A 14,674-nucleotide genomic window follows, 5' to 3' on the forward strand; every position below is an offset into this window, starting at 1 on the left:
TAAAGTCACGGGATAAGTTTTTTTCTGTGGGTGAGCAGCGGTAGCGACACGCACCAGCGTTCACCCAACCCCGAAGTAACTCAAATATATAGCAAGCTAGCTAGCTACCAAGCAAATAAATAGCTAATAGCTAGTGAATTGATAGCTATTAGCTAGTGAATAGCTAATACTTAGCGAATAGACAATAGCTAGTGATTAGATAGCTAATAGCTAGCAAATAGATAGCCAATAGCCAGCAAACAGATAGCCATTAGCTAGCGAATAGATAGCATTAGCCATAATAAAAGGAAGCTGAAACACAATTTGGAATTATTTAATAAGAATCCACGGGCAAAATATCATTAACATCAGTGCTTCAGATATTTTCTGGCCAGCAGAGAAGGCTTTGCAGGCCTTGATGGTCCGCCACTGATCGATAGAAACATGAAGTCAAGGTAATGTAAATGTACGTTGCAAAATATTTTCTAAAAAAAATCTATCGTGCTCAAAGATTCAAATTTAAAAGTTAAGACAATAGTGTGATTTTTTTTTTTTAACAAAGCTCGATATTACACAACTTCTATTCCTCGTTTGCAACGGAAATTTAGTGGGGGGACTATTTTCAGTTAAAATAATGAAAATAGGTTAATTCAACCAGTTGGAACGAGTGGGTGAGTCTTGAACATCGCAGTCATGTTTCCTGGGAGCAGAAATTTGAGACAGAGTGTGAAATCATCCTTTTTTTCGCTCTTTCAATCTTGCGGAAGTCATTTGCTCTACACAGCACCGCCTCTTGAGAACGTTGTCCTTGACAACTGAGAACCGATCCAAGCGCATTCCCTTTCGTCCAGCGTTTGGTTTCCGTGCAACCGACCTTCAAATCAAGAAAAAAAAACATCCGGAACGTTTCGTGATCATCCGAACAACTTGACAACACTTTAAAACTTTTCAACAACATGATGACCAACTCGCTTCATTTCTTGGCTGATCACGAGCGTCTGAAGCTCAGAGTGGAGAAGAAGACGAGGAATATTTTTATAACTCAGCCCGATGACTGCAGGTAGGCCTGTTACCATTTGTATTCAGATCGTATTCAACTCACCTGTGACTGAATTGTGTACAATGTTTATGTTCTCAGGGAAAGAGAGGAAAATGTGAATTACATCCCGGTTGTAAGTGAGGTGAGACGACGAGCTTTTCTCCGAATGTTGTCATGCATCTTGGCCAATATAAATGGCAAGAATAGAAAAGGATGGCTGTCAGGTTTAAAATCATTCATATTTTATATTTAACATTAAAATTGAAAACGTTTCTATCTAAAAAAATACTTTTGATATTAAAATCGAAAGGCAATAAGGACATGTAAACAGTAAATTTTGCTATGTGTGGTGTGCGCAGATTGGCCACGTGAGGGCAGTATAAAACTGAAATGTAGTATTCTCTCCAGTTGTACATCTACTTATCTCTATAGAGCATATATTTTATTAAATGTTTATTTTTCAGTACAAACCAATACAGGTTTGTAACCAATACTTATACAAGCCTTAAACATACTCCTATAAGCCTTAAACATACATTCCATACAAAATATAGCACTGAGGCAATTTACGAATGAATTCAGCTTACGAACGACTATTCGGAACCTATTTCGTTCGTAAGTTGGGGAGCGTCTGTACTCATTCTTCACTGAAGATAAGGAATATGGACCTGTGAGAGAGACTGTGTCTGTATATGGATGGATGCATGGGATAGATGGATGGGTGGCCAGATGGAGGGATTTGGCTGCATTAATCAGTGTGTGACCATCAAGATGTATTTTCCAATTAAATTTGCACCACCATTTCATAGCAAATTGATTTAAATGACTGTAAAGTGTCCTTGAGAGTTTTGCAAGGCGCTTATAAATAAAATGTATTATTATTATCAGTATTGTTATTATTATTATTATTATTATTATTATTATTATTATTATTATTATTATTATTATTATTATTATTATTATTAAATGTTGTTTGGTGTGCCATTAAGTCCCCAAGCAGAATCCTCAAGGTTGGCGTGAACACCCTCCAAAAGACTTTGGTTCTGAAGAAACAAGCCGAGTTGAACGAGGTGAACAACAATCTTGCATTCAAAAGAGAAGAGTTTAAGAGAAATGTGGAGGAGCTGGCTCAGAGAAAAAATGAGCTGCAAATGAAACATCAGGAGGTATGTATGTATAGACCAAATACAAGCTGGGCCTCAGGCACTATACTTTTAAACATGACTATTTTATTACATCTGTAAGGTGGAATATTTTCATTCCTAGCATTGCCCTTGTTTTTTTAAGCCCTTCTTTCTTCGAGATCCTTCAATTCTAACTTTTCTTTTACACCAGTTTTCATACACATTTACATCCCTCCTCTTAGCTTTTTTTCCTCCCTCATATGCTGCCACTCTCTGTTTTTGATTGACATTATATTATGTCACTTATTTATTATTCACCTTTCAATTTTGGGCCAATCTGATATATGAATGAAATCTAGTAATTGGATAAGATTCTACAATTTTTATGTGACATGCATCTTGCCCACAGACGAAAGAGAAAATGCTGAAATGTGAAAAGTTTGTGAGTGAGAATGAAGTAAAGCAAACTCAAGATATTCAGCGGTACAAAGAAGTGCGGGAGGATAACATGATGAAGCAGTCCGAGTTGGAGGAGCTGACAAAACAGCTGAAACAACTTCGAGATAGGCAAGAGCTTGTTTGTTTATTTCTTCGTTTACAGTAAAGTCTCGTTATATCGATATCGGATATATCGATAGTCCCGGTTATATCGATACTATTTCTATGCACGCACGGAGAAAATTACATGCAAACAGGGTCGGATATATCGATAGTCCCGGTTATGTCGATATTTTTTCGGACTCCCTTGAATATCGATATAACGAGACTTTACTGTATTTTTATTATTTTTATTTATTCGTGTATTCGTTCATTCGTTCATCCATTCATCCGTTCATCTTTATTTATTATTTATTATTTTTAATTTTTAATTTTTAATTTTTAATTTTTAATTTTTAATTTTTAATTTTTTAGTAGTAATTTTGTATTTATTTTTTATTTTATCGATGAATATCGATATAACGAGACTTTACTGTATTTTTATTATTTTTATTTATTCGTGTATTCGTTCATTCGTTCATCCATTCATCCGTTCATCTTTATTTATTATTTATTATTTATTATTTATTATTTATTATTTATTATTTATTATTTATTATTTATTATTTTTAATTTTTAATTTTTTTGTCGTAATTTTGTATTTATTTTTTATTTTATCGATGAATATCGATATAACGAGACTTTACTGTATTTTTATTATTTTTATTTTTATTTATTCGTGTATTCGTTCATTCGTTCATCCATTCATCCGTTCATCCGTTCATCTTTATTTATTCATCCGTTCATCTTTATTTATTATTTATTTATTATTTATTATTTATTATTTTTAATTTTTAATTTTGTAGTCGTAATTTTGTATTTATTTTTTATTTTTATTTTTCATTCATTCATTCATTCATTCATTCATTCATTCATCCATTTATTGTGGCCTTCATGTGATATTCGATATGAACTCCAGTGACATCTTTGCTTATTTCCATTGGCAGGAGGCTCATTTTGAAGAAGAGACTATCCAAGTACAAAATCTATGAAGATTTTTTGATGAAAGCATTGGATTATCTCCCCGACGGTATGTGGACATTTGCTGTAATGATTTTGTCATAGCGTTAAACAAAGACAAAGAAAGAACATGACAGAGATCAAGAAATAATTTCACTCTCCCAGAATTTCAACAACTGACTGCTATTAACTCATTCACTGCCAGACATGTGCATGTGTCTCTCTGTGTCTTTGTTTTGTCATATTGTCTCTATGCTGTCATATTATTTGTTATTTAGGTTTTTTTTGTTCTTTTGACTTCAAGACGGAGCCGCAAGAGTGGCTGCCTTTCCAGCAGCTCATGTATTTCGTTTTTCTACTTTCATTCCTTTCATCACTTTGCTGCTGTGAAATGTAAATTTCTCCACTGTGAGACTAATAAAGGCATATCCAATCCAATCCAATCCAATCCAAAAAATGTGTCCACTACAGTGCCAGGGTTTTTTTTGGCATTGTCACTCAAATTCCAGGACCCACAGAATACTGAGTTTTAGGACTACCTAAGCATTCGATACAGTGTAAGAAACACTCTCTTCTTTCATCAGAAAAAAAGAGTTAATTCCTATGTTATATGGGTCTGGAGTTATATGAGCTTGAAATGAGGGTGGCTGTCCAAAATACAATGCAATAAATACATATTGGAAGTACATAAACGCACATAAAAAAAATTGTGAGATCTCACATTGTTTGCGAGGGAATGCAAAATATCGCGAAATCTCGCAAAGTTTTCGGAGGGAATGCAATTTTTTTTTCTTCGATGTCCCCTTCGGGGCTCTGTAGTTTATATAGGGCTTTAACAATAGTTGAAACAAAGCGCTAACATGGAAAAAAAAAGGAAAATACTGCCCACTTGTGGAAAAGAAAAAAAAACCATTGCCTGAGGCCATGGCCAGCGCTTTATCGGCACCCAAGCATGAAAAACTCAAACCCGAACAAATTCACAACCGGCCCTCTACGTCAATTCCCGAATAAATTCATGAATGGCAGTGAATGAGTTAAATGTCCCGCATTCAACTCTGTGCCGCCTTTTTAAGGTCACCTTGAGAGCGACTCGGAATGTGCAGTCATGCCCATCATCCGGCGCCACGAGACACTCTGCTTTGCTCACCAGCAGCTGCTGCGACATTTGCATTGTGTGGAGGAGGAGGTGGAGCGGGGTCGGCGACAGCTGCATGCCATGGAGCAAGGACACGACATGCTTAAATTGGTTAGGCTTGACTTGGAAACATTAAAACAAGACTTCCAACAAAATACACTTTGACCTGACATGTTACATTTTACTTAGGCGGCCAGTAAAGAACTTTATGAACTTCAGAGGGAGTTGGAGGGCCTGAAAGAGAAGAACAAGCAGGCGGAGGATACATTAATGAAAGAACAAGGGCAGTCCAGAAAGAAGGTGTTCACACAACCTTTTTTTGTGATATTTGATTACGTAATCTTTGACGTAATGAGAAATTACACTTTTTTGGGAGTCCAACAAGTAAACATGGAAGGTGATGGTGGTGGTGGACCCCAAAAAAAGCAGGCAAGAGGGAAGAGCAGGTTGTATTTGAGAAATTGTATTAAATAAAGTCTGCAGGAACGAAATCTCAAACAACAAAGTCATCATAACAGAAAGGTCCAAAGTAGCAAATAAAACCAGGAGTTAAGACATAACCAGGTAAAACAAGCACTGAAAGGTCATGCCGGGAGGCCTTTGAACTGCCACTAATTAAAACGACCAACACCTGTGCAGCTGCAGGAGGGGCTCGACAGTGCCACCCATTGGTCGCAAACTGAAACGTGACAGCAAGTTAATGTAATGGGGGGGGGGTTTAATTCAAATTTGAACACAACAAAAATCAATCCCGCTTTATATGATTTCACAGATGAAGCAATGTACCTTGTTTTTTTTTAGATGAAAAGAATGTTTGAAAAATTAGTAAAAATTGAAAAGCATTGAGAGTACAGTGATGGATTGGCTTATGAACTTAATTGGTTCCCAGACTGTGTGTAAGGCAAAAAGTGTGTATCCCAAAAAATAATTTCCCATAGGAAACCATTAAAATTAGAATAATCCGTTCCCAGGTCTCCATAAATTATAATTTTCAACTAAATAACGCTTAAAACTACAAACAAAATACCTTATTCTATGTATAATAAATTTGCTATTGTATTGTAATGAAAGAAATACACTGCACTGTATAATAAAGTCGTTTTATTTACCTTTGTGATGGTCGTTGATGGCTTGATGGAATGAGGTGGCAGGTCGGAGGGAATTGCTGTTTGGAAGGAGTCACATTCCATAAGGACTGCAATTAAAGAAATAAACTGTACTGTATAATAAAGTCAATAAAGTATGCCAAGGTAAAGTTCGTATTCCAAGGTAAAATATTCAGAAATTTAATGTTCATAAACCGAAAGGTTCGTAAACCGAGGTATCACTGTAGTTTTATTTGGGATTAAAAAGAATGTCATCTTCTTTAAGGCTGCCGAAATAGGGAGCCTCCACTTGGCCATCAACAACCTCGCAGAGCAGTGCTACCTGCCAGCGTACGGAAGTCTGGAAAACATGAGCGCGTCCTTAATGCTGGACATGGTGATGGTACGAAATTAGTTAACGGACCTTTAAATTCAGTCCAACTTAATAAGAACTGTTTTCATTTCAGGAGTACCTCGTGGACAAGGCGGACACAGAGAAGAGAGCGAGGAGACTGAAGGAGAGCGCTTCCCAAATTAGGACTAAAATCGCTTTCAATGACATGAAAGCCAAGCCTTCCGTGAGCAGCTTGGGCAGTAAAACTCAACTTCAAATCAGTAGGGTGAGCGAACAACCCAGTTGAGGTGGACATGGAAAAACAACCAAAGAATAAAAAAGAAAGTCAAGTGAAGCTCAAACTAGTGTGGTGTCTGAAACTATCTATTACAGTGATACCTGGGTTTACGAACCCCTTGGCTTACGAACTTTTCGGTTTACGAATGTTAAATTTATGAAAATTTTACCTTGGCATACGAACTATTTTTCGGGATACATGAATATGATTCACATAGTTCTGAAGATGAAAGCATCAATGTTTGCAATCGATTAAAGAAGTCCTTCCGTGTCAATTCGAGCCATCAGGACTCCAATGTAACGTCCCAGAAAATGCACAAGATGGCGCCCAAGCTCCGTTGGAAATGGAGTGATTTGCCTGCTGGGAGTTTGTGTCAACTAGTATCAAATAGTAGTCTTGGTGCAACACACAACGATTCACCATCGCATTATGTATGTTTTTTTTCCTTCTAATTTTGACATCATCACGGATCAACACTAAGTTTTCTGATGAAATAAAGTACCCAAAATGCATTGTGTGTCGCTTTCTCGTTAAGGGGCGTTCCTTCCGTGACGTCACGTCAGGAATCGTCACCAACTCGAAAACAAGACTTCCTTCCTTACTTACGTTTTAAAACGTAAAATTTGGCCATATCTGGTGGAATCTTTGTAAAATATGCTCAGTAGAAGTCATTAGAAGTGATTTTAGGAATTATGGACACAACTTGTCCGGAGGCGTCGGTTGCCCTTTAAATAAGCAGCTGGACAAAGCTTTGAAATCACAAATGTCATCAGTAAAACAATCACAGGTTATGCGTTAAGAATGTGATCTTTATGGCTTTGATTTAAGGCAGGGCTTTTAAGCAAAGTGTTCAGAAAATCTGGGAGACATTTTCAGCGGCTCCGTATTAAGGTTTGTTGTCTTTATTTTAATGTATCCGGTATTCGGCTGGTTCTCTGGTTCTCTCTCTGAGAGGCAATTGCGATAGATTCTAATACACTGGTGAGTTTAACCGTTTTTTCTAAACCTTTTTTACAAAGCGCATTTTGTGAGTCTTGTTTTCCTCCTGCATACCAAAGGCATATTCCAGAGATAAGACCTCACAACCGTTGCAGGAATAAACCAGAAGCCACTTGAGTCCCCAACCAGAACAAGACACCCCGGTGTGTGTGTATTCATGGCTGGAAAAATTGAAGATGAGCTCCGCTGTCCGACCTGTCTGAACATCTTTCAAGATCCCATTATGTTGGCGTGTAGCCACAGTTTCTGCCGCGTGTGCGTGACGACGTGGTGGAAAAATGAAATAGTGCGTTTATGTCCGCTCTGTCGGGAACCGTGTAAACTGAATGATGCGCCTTTGAACTTGACCTTGAAGAATGTGTGTGAGGCCTATTTGCAACATTTGGCGGAACCCGAGGTCATGTGCACTTTACACGAGGAGAAGAAGAAACTATTCTGTCTGGACCACCAAGAGTGCATTTGCCTCATCTGCAGAGATGCGCAGATCCACGCCGGCCACAAGTTCTGCTCGTTAAATGATGTTGTGTGTGATCACAGGGAGAAAGTCCAAAATGCCCTGCAACAACTCAAGACAACACAGCAGGATTTTACAGTGATCAGAAACAACTGCAAGGAACATGCAGAGTACATCACGGTCCAGAAGGACCAGGTTAAAAGTCAAATCAAGCAGAGTTTCAAGGACCTTCGGGACTTCCTGCACCTGGAGGAGGAGGCCAGGTTGACAGCCGTGGATGTGGAAGCGCAAAAGAAGAGTCAGATGATGAAGGACAAGATTGGGGTTCTTCACAAAGACATAGTCACGCTCTCAGACATCATCCAAACCGCAGAGAAGCAGCTGGACTCCAACCAGGATTCCTTCATGAACAACTACCAGAAGGTGATGAGCAAAATCCAACAGCAGCCCGATAAACCCAAACTGCCCTCTGGAGCTCTGCTGGATGAAGTCAAACATCTGGGTAACCTTAAGTTCAGCGTGTGGAAACAAATGAAGGAGATGGTATCCTATAGTCCCGTGATTCTGGACCCAAATACAGCCTCTTGGGAATACAGTCTGTCCAAAGATTTGACCAGTGTGAGTTTGAACGTTAACGAGAAATGTCCGGCTAATCTGGAAAGGTATCAGTATTGGAACCGCGTCCTCGGTTCTGCTTTGAAATCGGGAGCACACGTTTGGGATGTTGAGGTGGGAGATAATGCCGACTGGATGCTGGGCGTGGTTCGGGGGGATTCCTGTTTGCCACATAGCGAATTTGTATGGGGCATTCACTTTAGCAAGGATAGATACTATATTATTTCACCTTATAATTTCAAGAAACTGACAGTCAAAGAGAAAGTCCAGAGGGTCCGAATTCATATTGACACTCACACTAGATCAATGTCATTTTCTGATTCTCTGACAAACACTGAATTATACACATGCAAGAACATTCCCAATTGGTCAAACCTTCCTGGTGAGTGTACAGTGTATCCTTATTTATACACTCAGGACAACATTCCTTTGAAAATAAAGCCAGTTAAACTTGGTGTTACAATTGACATTCAGAATGATTTGGAAGCTGCTGTCCAAAAATGAGATACAGTGAGACCTCAACTTACGAACTTAATTGGTTCCCAGACAGAGTGTGTAAGGCGAAAAGTGTGTATCTCAAAAATATTTTCTTAAAGGAAACCATTAAAATTGGAATAATCCGTTCCCGGGTTTCCATAAAATATACTTTTCAACTAAATAAGCCTAAAACACTACACACAACATACCTTTTTCTATGTATAATAAATGTGCTATTGTATTGTAATGAACGAAATACACTTCATTGTATCATAAAGTCACTTTACTTACATTTGTGATGGTCATTGATGGCTTGATGGAATGGCGTTGCAGGTCGAAGGTCAAAGGGAATTGCTGTTTGGAAAGAGAGGCACATTACATGAGGACTGTAATTAAAGAAATAAACTGTGCTGTAAAATAGTTTTATTTAGCTTTTTGATGGTCGTTGAAGGCTTATGGAAGGAGAGTCACCTTCCATAAAGACTGTTGGTAACTTAACCTCTGGTGCTGTTCGGTCGTGTGCTTTCGCCGAAGATCACTGTGTGTGTATTATGAAAATAGTGCTTATTGTAAGGTTTAATTTTCAGAAATTTGATGTTTGTAAGACGAAAAGTTTGTAAGATAAGGTGTTTCTAATTTGACGTTTGTAAGATAAGGTGTTTCTAAATTGAGGTCTCACTGTACAAGAGTGACATTTTTACGAACACGTGGTCATATTGAGGTTTAAGATCATATAAGAAAACATATACAGTGATACCCTGGCTTACGAACTCAATTGGTTCCTCGACAGAGTGTGTAAGGCGAAAAGTGTGTATCCCAAAAAATTAATTTTCCATAGGAAACCATTAAAATGAGAATAATCCGTTCCCAGGTCCCCATAAAACATAATTTTCTACTTTCTAATTTTCTAAGCCTCAAAACTACACAAAATATACCTTATTTTATGTATAATAAATGTGCTATGGTATTATAATTAAAGAAATAAACTGTAGTGTATAATAAAGTTGTTTTATTGACCTTTGTGATGGTCGTTGATGGCTTGATGGAATAGAGTGGCCGATTTCATCAGCGTTAAACACTTGATGAGGAACGTAGCCTTCTTCTTTCACCATCTTGAGGAATGATGCCTTGTAGGTGCTTTCGCTGTGATAATTTTATCTAGTTCCTCATCAATTGTGTTCTGTTTAGCTGGGTTGGTAGCTTTTTGCATCAAGTGGACAGATGGCTTGTGCGGGTTGTTTGTGGAGCTGATTGATGGGATATTTTAACCTTGCAGTCTGCACTCTGCCTTTGAACTATCAAAGTTGCAATTCTCTCACTGTCGTCTGCCTGTCTCTTTAATGTTTATACCACCTCCCCCTCACTGCTGCATTCTTGACCAATCACGTGGCTTTAACCGAAGACTGGGGGCGGTGAATGGAGGACAAAAAGAGTTGGCAGGCATTTCTTTTTGGAGAACGGCTTCACTCTCTCTCAGATTGTAAACCAAAACAGTCTGCTGCCATTTTGTTGTTAGAAGAACGGGCTCGTTCGCGAACGACACATCAACTTTACTCCTGTGAAATGTAAATTTCTCCACTGCGAGACTAAAAGGTAAATCCAATCCAATTATGTTGTTTGCAATGTCCACCACTAGGTGTCAGACACCGTCCATATTCGCTGTCACTGTACTGTACAGTAAGTGTACAGATAACACCGACTTACGACCGGCTCGACTTACGACCACCCGTACTTGCGACCATTACCTCCAGACCCTATTTTAAAAATTTTAATTCTACGCCTGACACCGCAATGTGCTAGCAGGCCGGCAACGCGTACTACAATTTTGGCCAGCCAGCATCTCACTCTCACACAGCAATCGACCGTGTGATGGCACCACAATGAATTTTGACTTACGACCAATTTGACTTACGACCGTTTGGTCGGAACGGAACTCGTCGTAAGTCGGATGTTAACTGTACTTCGTTTTGAATGTACGCATACCTGTCAACCTGTGAGACATTGAACTTACTAACAGCTCAATTTTTCCTCAGTGAGAAAAAAAACATATGCGGTTGTAATGTTTCATTTCGCAGTTTTATTAACTAGATTTCACATGTAAATGTTAATACTCTTAACAAGTTACAATATATTTCTAGCGATAATCAAGTGTGTTCTTTGTTGTAGAGCATTGTGGCAGCAAAAAAAAAATTGAATTTGTGTTCTTACGATGTATAATGTTGATAAAAAAATATGAATTATATTACAGCAAAAAAAACACTGTAAAATGTTTAACTGATTTCAAAATAAAATTCCATTTTACCAGAAATTGTCTTCTCTGAAACTTTTGGCATGGATTTGTTTTCTCGGTGGTCGACTTCGCTTTTTATGACGAGCGATATTGGTTATATTTTCGTCTATCGCGGGTGGTCCTGGTCCCCATTAACCACGAAAAACTGGGGATTACCGTACATTCATGACATCAACTGCATATTTCGGACACATTCAGAAAATTAAAATATACTAGAACCCTAAATTTTGCATATTTGGGTAAGGATGAACTTGCAGGCTCTGTCTGGAGAGACAAGACAGAAATTTGCTTGTGATAAATATTTGGAAAATATTACCCTCTGCAGGTGACATTCAAGGACGTGATGAGGAGGGAAGAAATAAAACACCTGGCAAGAAGTGGTGTCCCTTGTATGTGATGCTCATAGCTGGAGAGCTGACCAAAATAAATGATGCAGATTTAAAAAAAAAAAAAAAAAAAAAAAAAAAAAATTGGTGATTATTATACTGTATAACTCTACTTTGCATATTTTTGTCTATCAAGGGTTTTGGCCATTATTATTATTATTATTATTATAAACTATATGTGTCTTGGCAAAGGCCATTTATTGACAAAATTATGCTTTGATTATTATGTGCCCAATTAAAAAAAATCTGGTGCCATCATCCCTCCACACCCTGACCACCACCTTTTCCAGCGACTCCCTTCAGGCAGGCGCTACCGATCCATGCACACCAAATCCAGTTTTTGGCCATATATTCCAAAACGAACGTTCGTTTGGCAGTTTGTGGTAGGTACTTTCTTAATTTAAAAAAAACCTTTATACTTCAATGTGTTTATTTTGCGATTAGTCGTTTTATTGTGTATCAAGTTGTGTAAAATGGGGCAGGCAACTTTATGGCCGGGTAGGCAACTTTTCAGAATTGTCTGCCCTGGTATACGCTAACTTTTGGTCATGAGTTTCAGACACTGCCATTAACCGTGAAAAACGAGGGATTACTGCATTGTATTTTTTGAAGCTGTGAAAGGTGTTCAAAACATTGAGATTATCCAAATGAAAGTAACAGAATTAATTGTCCTAAAATGAGGCGCAAAAATGAAACATTTTTGTGTTCCAATCTTATGTGTGATAAAAGTGATAAAACTAATAGATTAAACCTTGGTGACAGGTGAAGGTGAATCCTCCCCAACTTTCTCACAGTAGCCACATTTTCTCCATGAAATTTTCCATTTTCTCTCCCCAGCTGCAACTGGAATCCTCCCCTTGTCATCGCCATGCGGCTATCTCAGTTTCTCACGATCACTTAAAGGACAACCGACGTCACTTTTTTGTTTCTGAACTGACATCAGAAAAACGTTTGATAGCATCTAAAATACCCAAAACATGCAGTATGATATTTTTATTCAAATGCAAAACACCAATAAAAATGACTTAAAGTGTCCAAAATCTGCAAAAAAAATGAACCCGGAAGTGGCCAGTTACAGAAGGTCCCACCCCCATTCGTGACATCACGCCAAGACGTCTTGCCTTGCTCGAGAATCAAAACAATGGCTTCAGATTCGGAGAATATGATTTCTTGTTACACATCCAATTATGAATATGATTCAAATAGTTGTGAAGAGGAAAACATACATGTTTGCAATCGAGTCCTTCCGTGTCATCTTGAGGCATCCGGACTGCAATGTAGCGTCCCAGAAAAGAGGCAGAAAAATGGCGATCAGGTCCTGTGAGGAATGAATCAGCCCGTTTCCACAGGCTGATAAATTCCTTCCATGGAGCTTGGACGCCCTCTTCTGGCGGCTTTTGGGTGCAACACGAGGTTTTCAGACCAAACAAGTACAGCAAAATACATTGAGGTGATGGAAGGACTGCTACAATGTGTCTTTTTTTTCGGTCTGGGGCGTTCCTTTAGTGACGTCACGTACGGACTCGTCACCAACTCAAGAACAAGACTTCCTGAATATTCAGCGTGAGTCTTAAAACGTAAAATATAGCTATATGCAGTGGAATCTTTGTCAAATACGCTCAGTAGAAGTCATTTGAAGCCATTTCACAAATTATGGACACAACTTGTCCGGAGATGTCGGTTGTCCTTTAAAGGACAACCGACGCCTCCGGCCGGGTATTTTAGATGCTATAAAACGTTTTTCTGATGTCAGTTAGGAAACAAAAAAATGGTGTCGGATTTCCTTAAAATGAAAAAAAAAAACAAGATGCAACAGGATTAGGATCCAAATTTGCCGTGTAGGCTCCGTGATAGGCCAACAGATGTCTTGACGATTTCCCTCATTTCTTTCCTTTTCTCCACAACAGTTCTTTGTTATTTTTTTAATTTCAAAACCCCACATTGAATGCAACATACAATTAAAGTTGTGAAACATTATTCCCAAAATGCATTGGTACTCACCATTTATGACCACTCCATTTGTGCAACTGTCATTTTTTTTTTCTCCCACACCAGTTGATACACACCACAGGTGTGTTTTCGTATACTTGGATATCTTCAGTGGAAATATCATCATGTGTGGTTGTGCTGAAGAATTTCACGTCCTTATCAGAACCACCAACAAAGTATTTTTGGCTCCAGTCTCCATTTTTTTTTAATCCACATCATTTATTTTTGTCGGCTCTCCAGATATGAGCATCACATCCAAGGGACATCACTTCTTGCCAGGTGTTTTATTTCTTCCCTCCACATAACGTCCTTGAATGTCACCTGCGGAGAGTAATATTTTCCAAATATTTATCACAAGCAGATTTCTGCCTTTTATGTCTTTACAGACAAAGTCTGCAAGTTCATCCTTATCCAAAATGCAAAATTTAGGGTTCTAGTATATTTTAATTTTCTGAATGTGTCCGAAATACGCAGTTGATGTAATGAATGTACAGTAATCGCCAGTTTTTCATGGTTAATGGCAATGTTTGAAATAACGTCTGCCGGGAGGCCCGGTACAACTTTTACGTCGAGCATACAACTTTCAAAACGTCTCGGCCCGGATGACCGGCAACTTCTTCAAGAAAAAAAGTTTTTTTTTGTCAAAGCAAACGTTTGTTTTATTCAATAAAGCAAAAGCTAAAAGCAAACCGCACCAAGCCACGTGGACTCCTCTTTCTTAGCGCCTTTCAAAACTCTCAAGTACACTTTACAGTCACGTATACTATGAAGCACGAAACAGGCTTCTGATTGGTTGCCGTGCCGCGTATGCAAATTGCCGAAAACTGGATTTGGTGCGCATGGATCTGTAGCGCCTGCCTGAGGGAAGTCGCTGGAAAAGGTGGTGAGCAGGGTGCGGAGGGTCCAGTAGGATGATGGCACCAGATTTTTTTTTTAAATTGAGCACATGATAATCAAAGAATAATTTTGTCAA

General features: G+C 38.4%; 3 protein-coding genes across 3 annotated transcripts in view; all 3 read left to right on the forward strand.

The window, feature by feature from the left end:
- Nucleotides 1-14,674, forward strand: part of fam181a (family with sequence similarity 181 member A) — a 56,015-nt gene that overhangs the window by 25,818 nt on the left and 15,523 nt on the right. The window lies entirely within an intron of this gene.
- ccdc197 (coiled-coil domain containing 197) lies at nt 643-6,997 on the forward strand. Its single transcript, XM_089004627.1, has 9 exons — nt 643-1,039; nt 1,118-1,160; nt 2,008-2,184; nt 2,552-2,709; nt 3,627-3,709; nt 4,713-4,885; nt 4,964-5,074; nt 6,146-6,262; nt 6,327-6,997. Exons 1-9 carry the CDS (start codon nt 936-938, stop codon nt 6,498-6,500), a joined length of 1,140 nt encoding a protein of 379 aa, XP_088860753.1. The 5' UTR covers nt 643-935; the 3' UTR covers nt 6,501-6,997.
- On the forward strand, nt 7,648-9,063 carry LOC148893492 (E3 ubiquitin-protein ligase TRIM35-like). The gene has a single exon (XM_089004928.1). It carries the CDS (start codon nt 7,648-7,650, stop codon nt 9,061-9,063), a length of 1,416 nt encoding a protein of 471 aa, XP_088861054.1.

The sequence above is a fragment of the Hippocampus bargibanti genome, linkage group LG09 (assembly GCF_051943395.1).
Source record: "Hippocampus bargibanti isolate YZ-2025 linkage group LG09, ASM5194339v1, whole genome shotgun sequence".
Lineage (NCBI taxonomy): Eukaryota > Metazoa > Chordata > Actinopteri > Syngnathiformes > Syngnathidae > Hippocampus > Hippocampus bargibanti.

Coding starts and splice junctions, on each gene's coding strand:
- ccdc197 (XM_089004627.1), top strand. CDS start 936: ATGATGACCAACTCGCTTCATTTCTTGGCTGATCACGAGCGTCTGAAG. Junction 1,040..1,117: donor ACTCAGCCCGATGACTGCAG/GTAGGCCTGTTA, acceptor TTATGTTCTCAG/GGAAAGAGAGGAAAATGTGA. Junction 5,075..6,145: donor AAGGGCAGTCCAGAAAGAAG/GTGTTCACACAA, acceptor ATCTTCTTTAAG/GCTGCCGAAATAGGGAGCCT.
- LOC148893492 (XM_089004928.1), top strand. CDS start 7,648: ATGGCTGGAAAAATTGAAGATGAGCTCCGCTGTCCGACCTGTCTGAAC.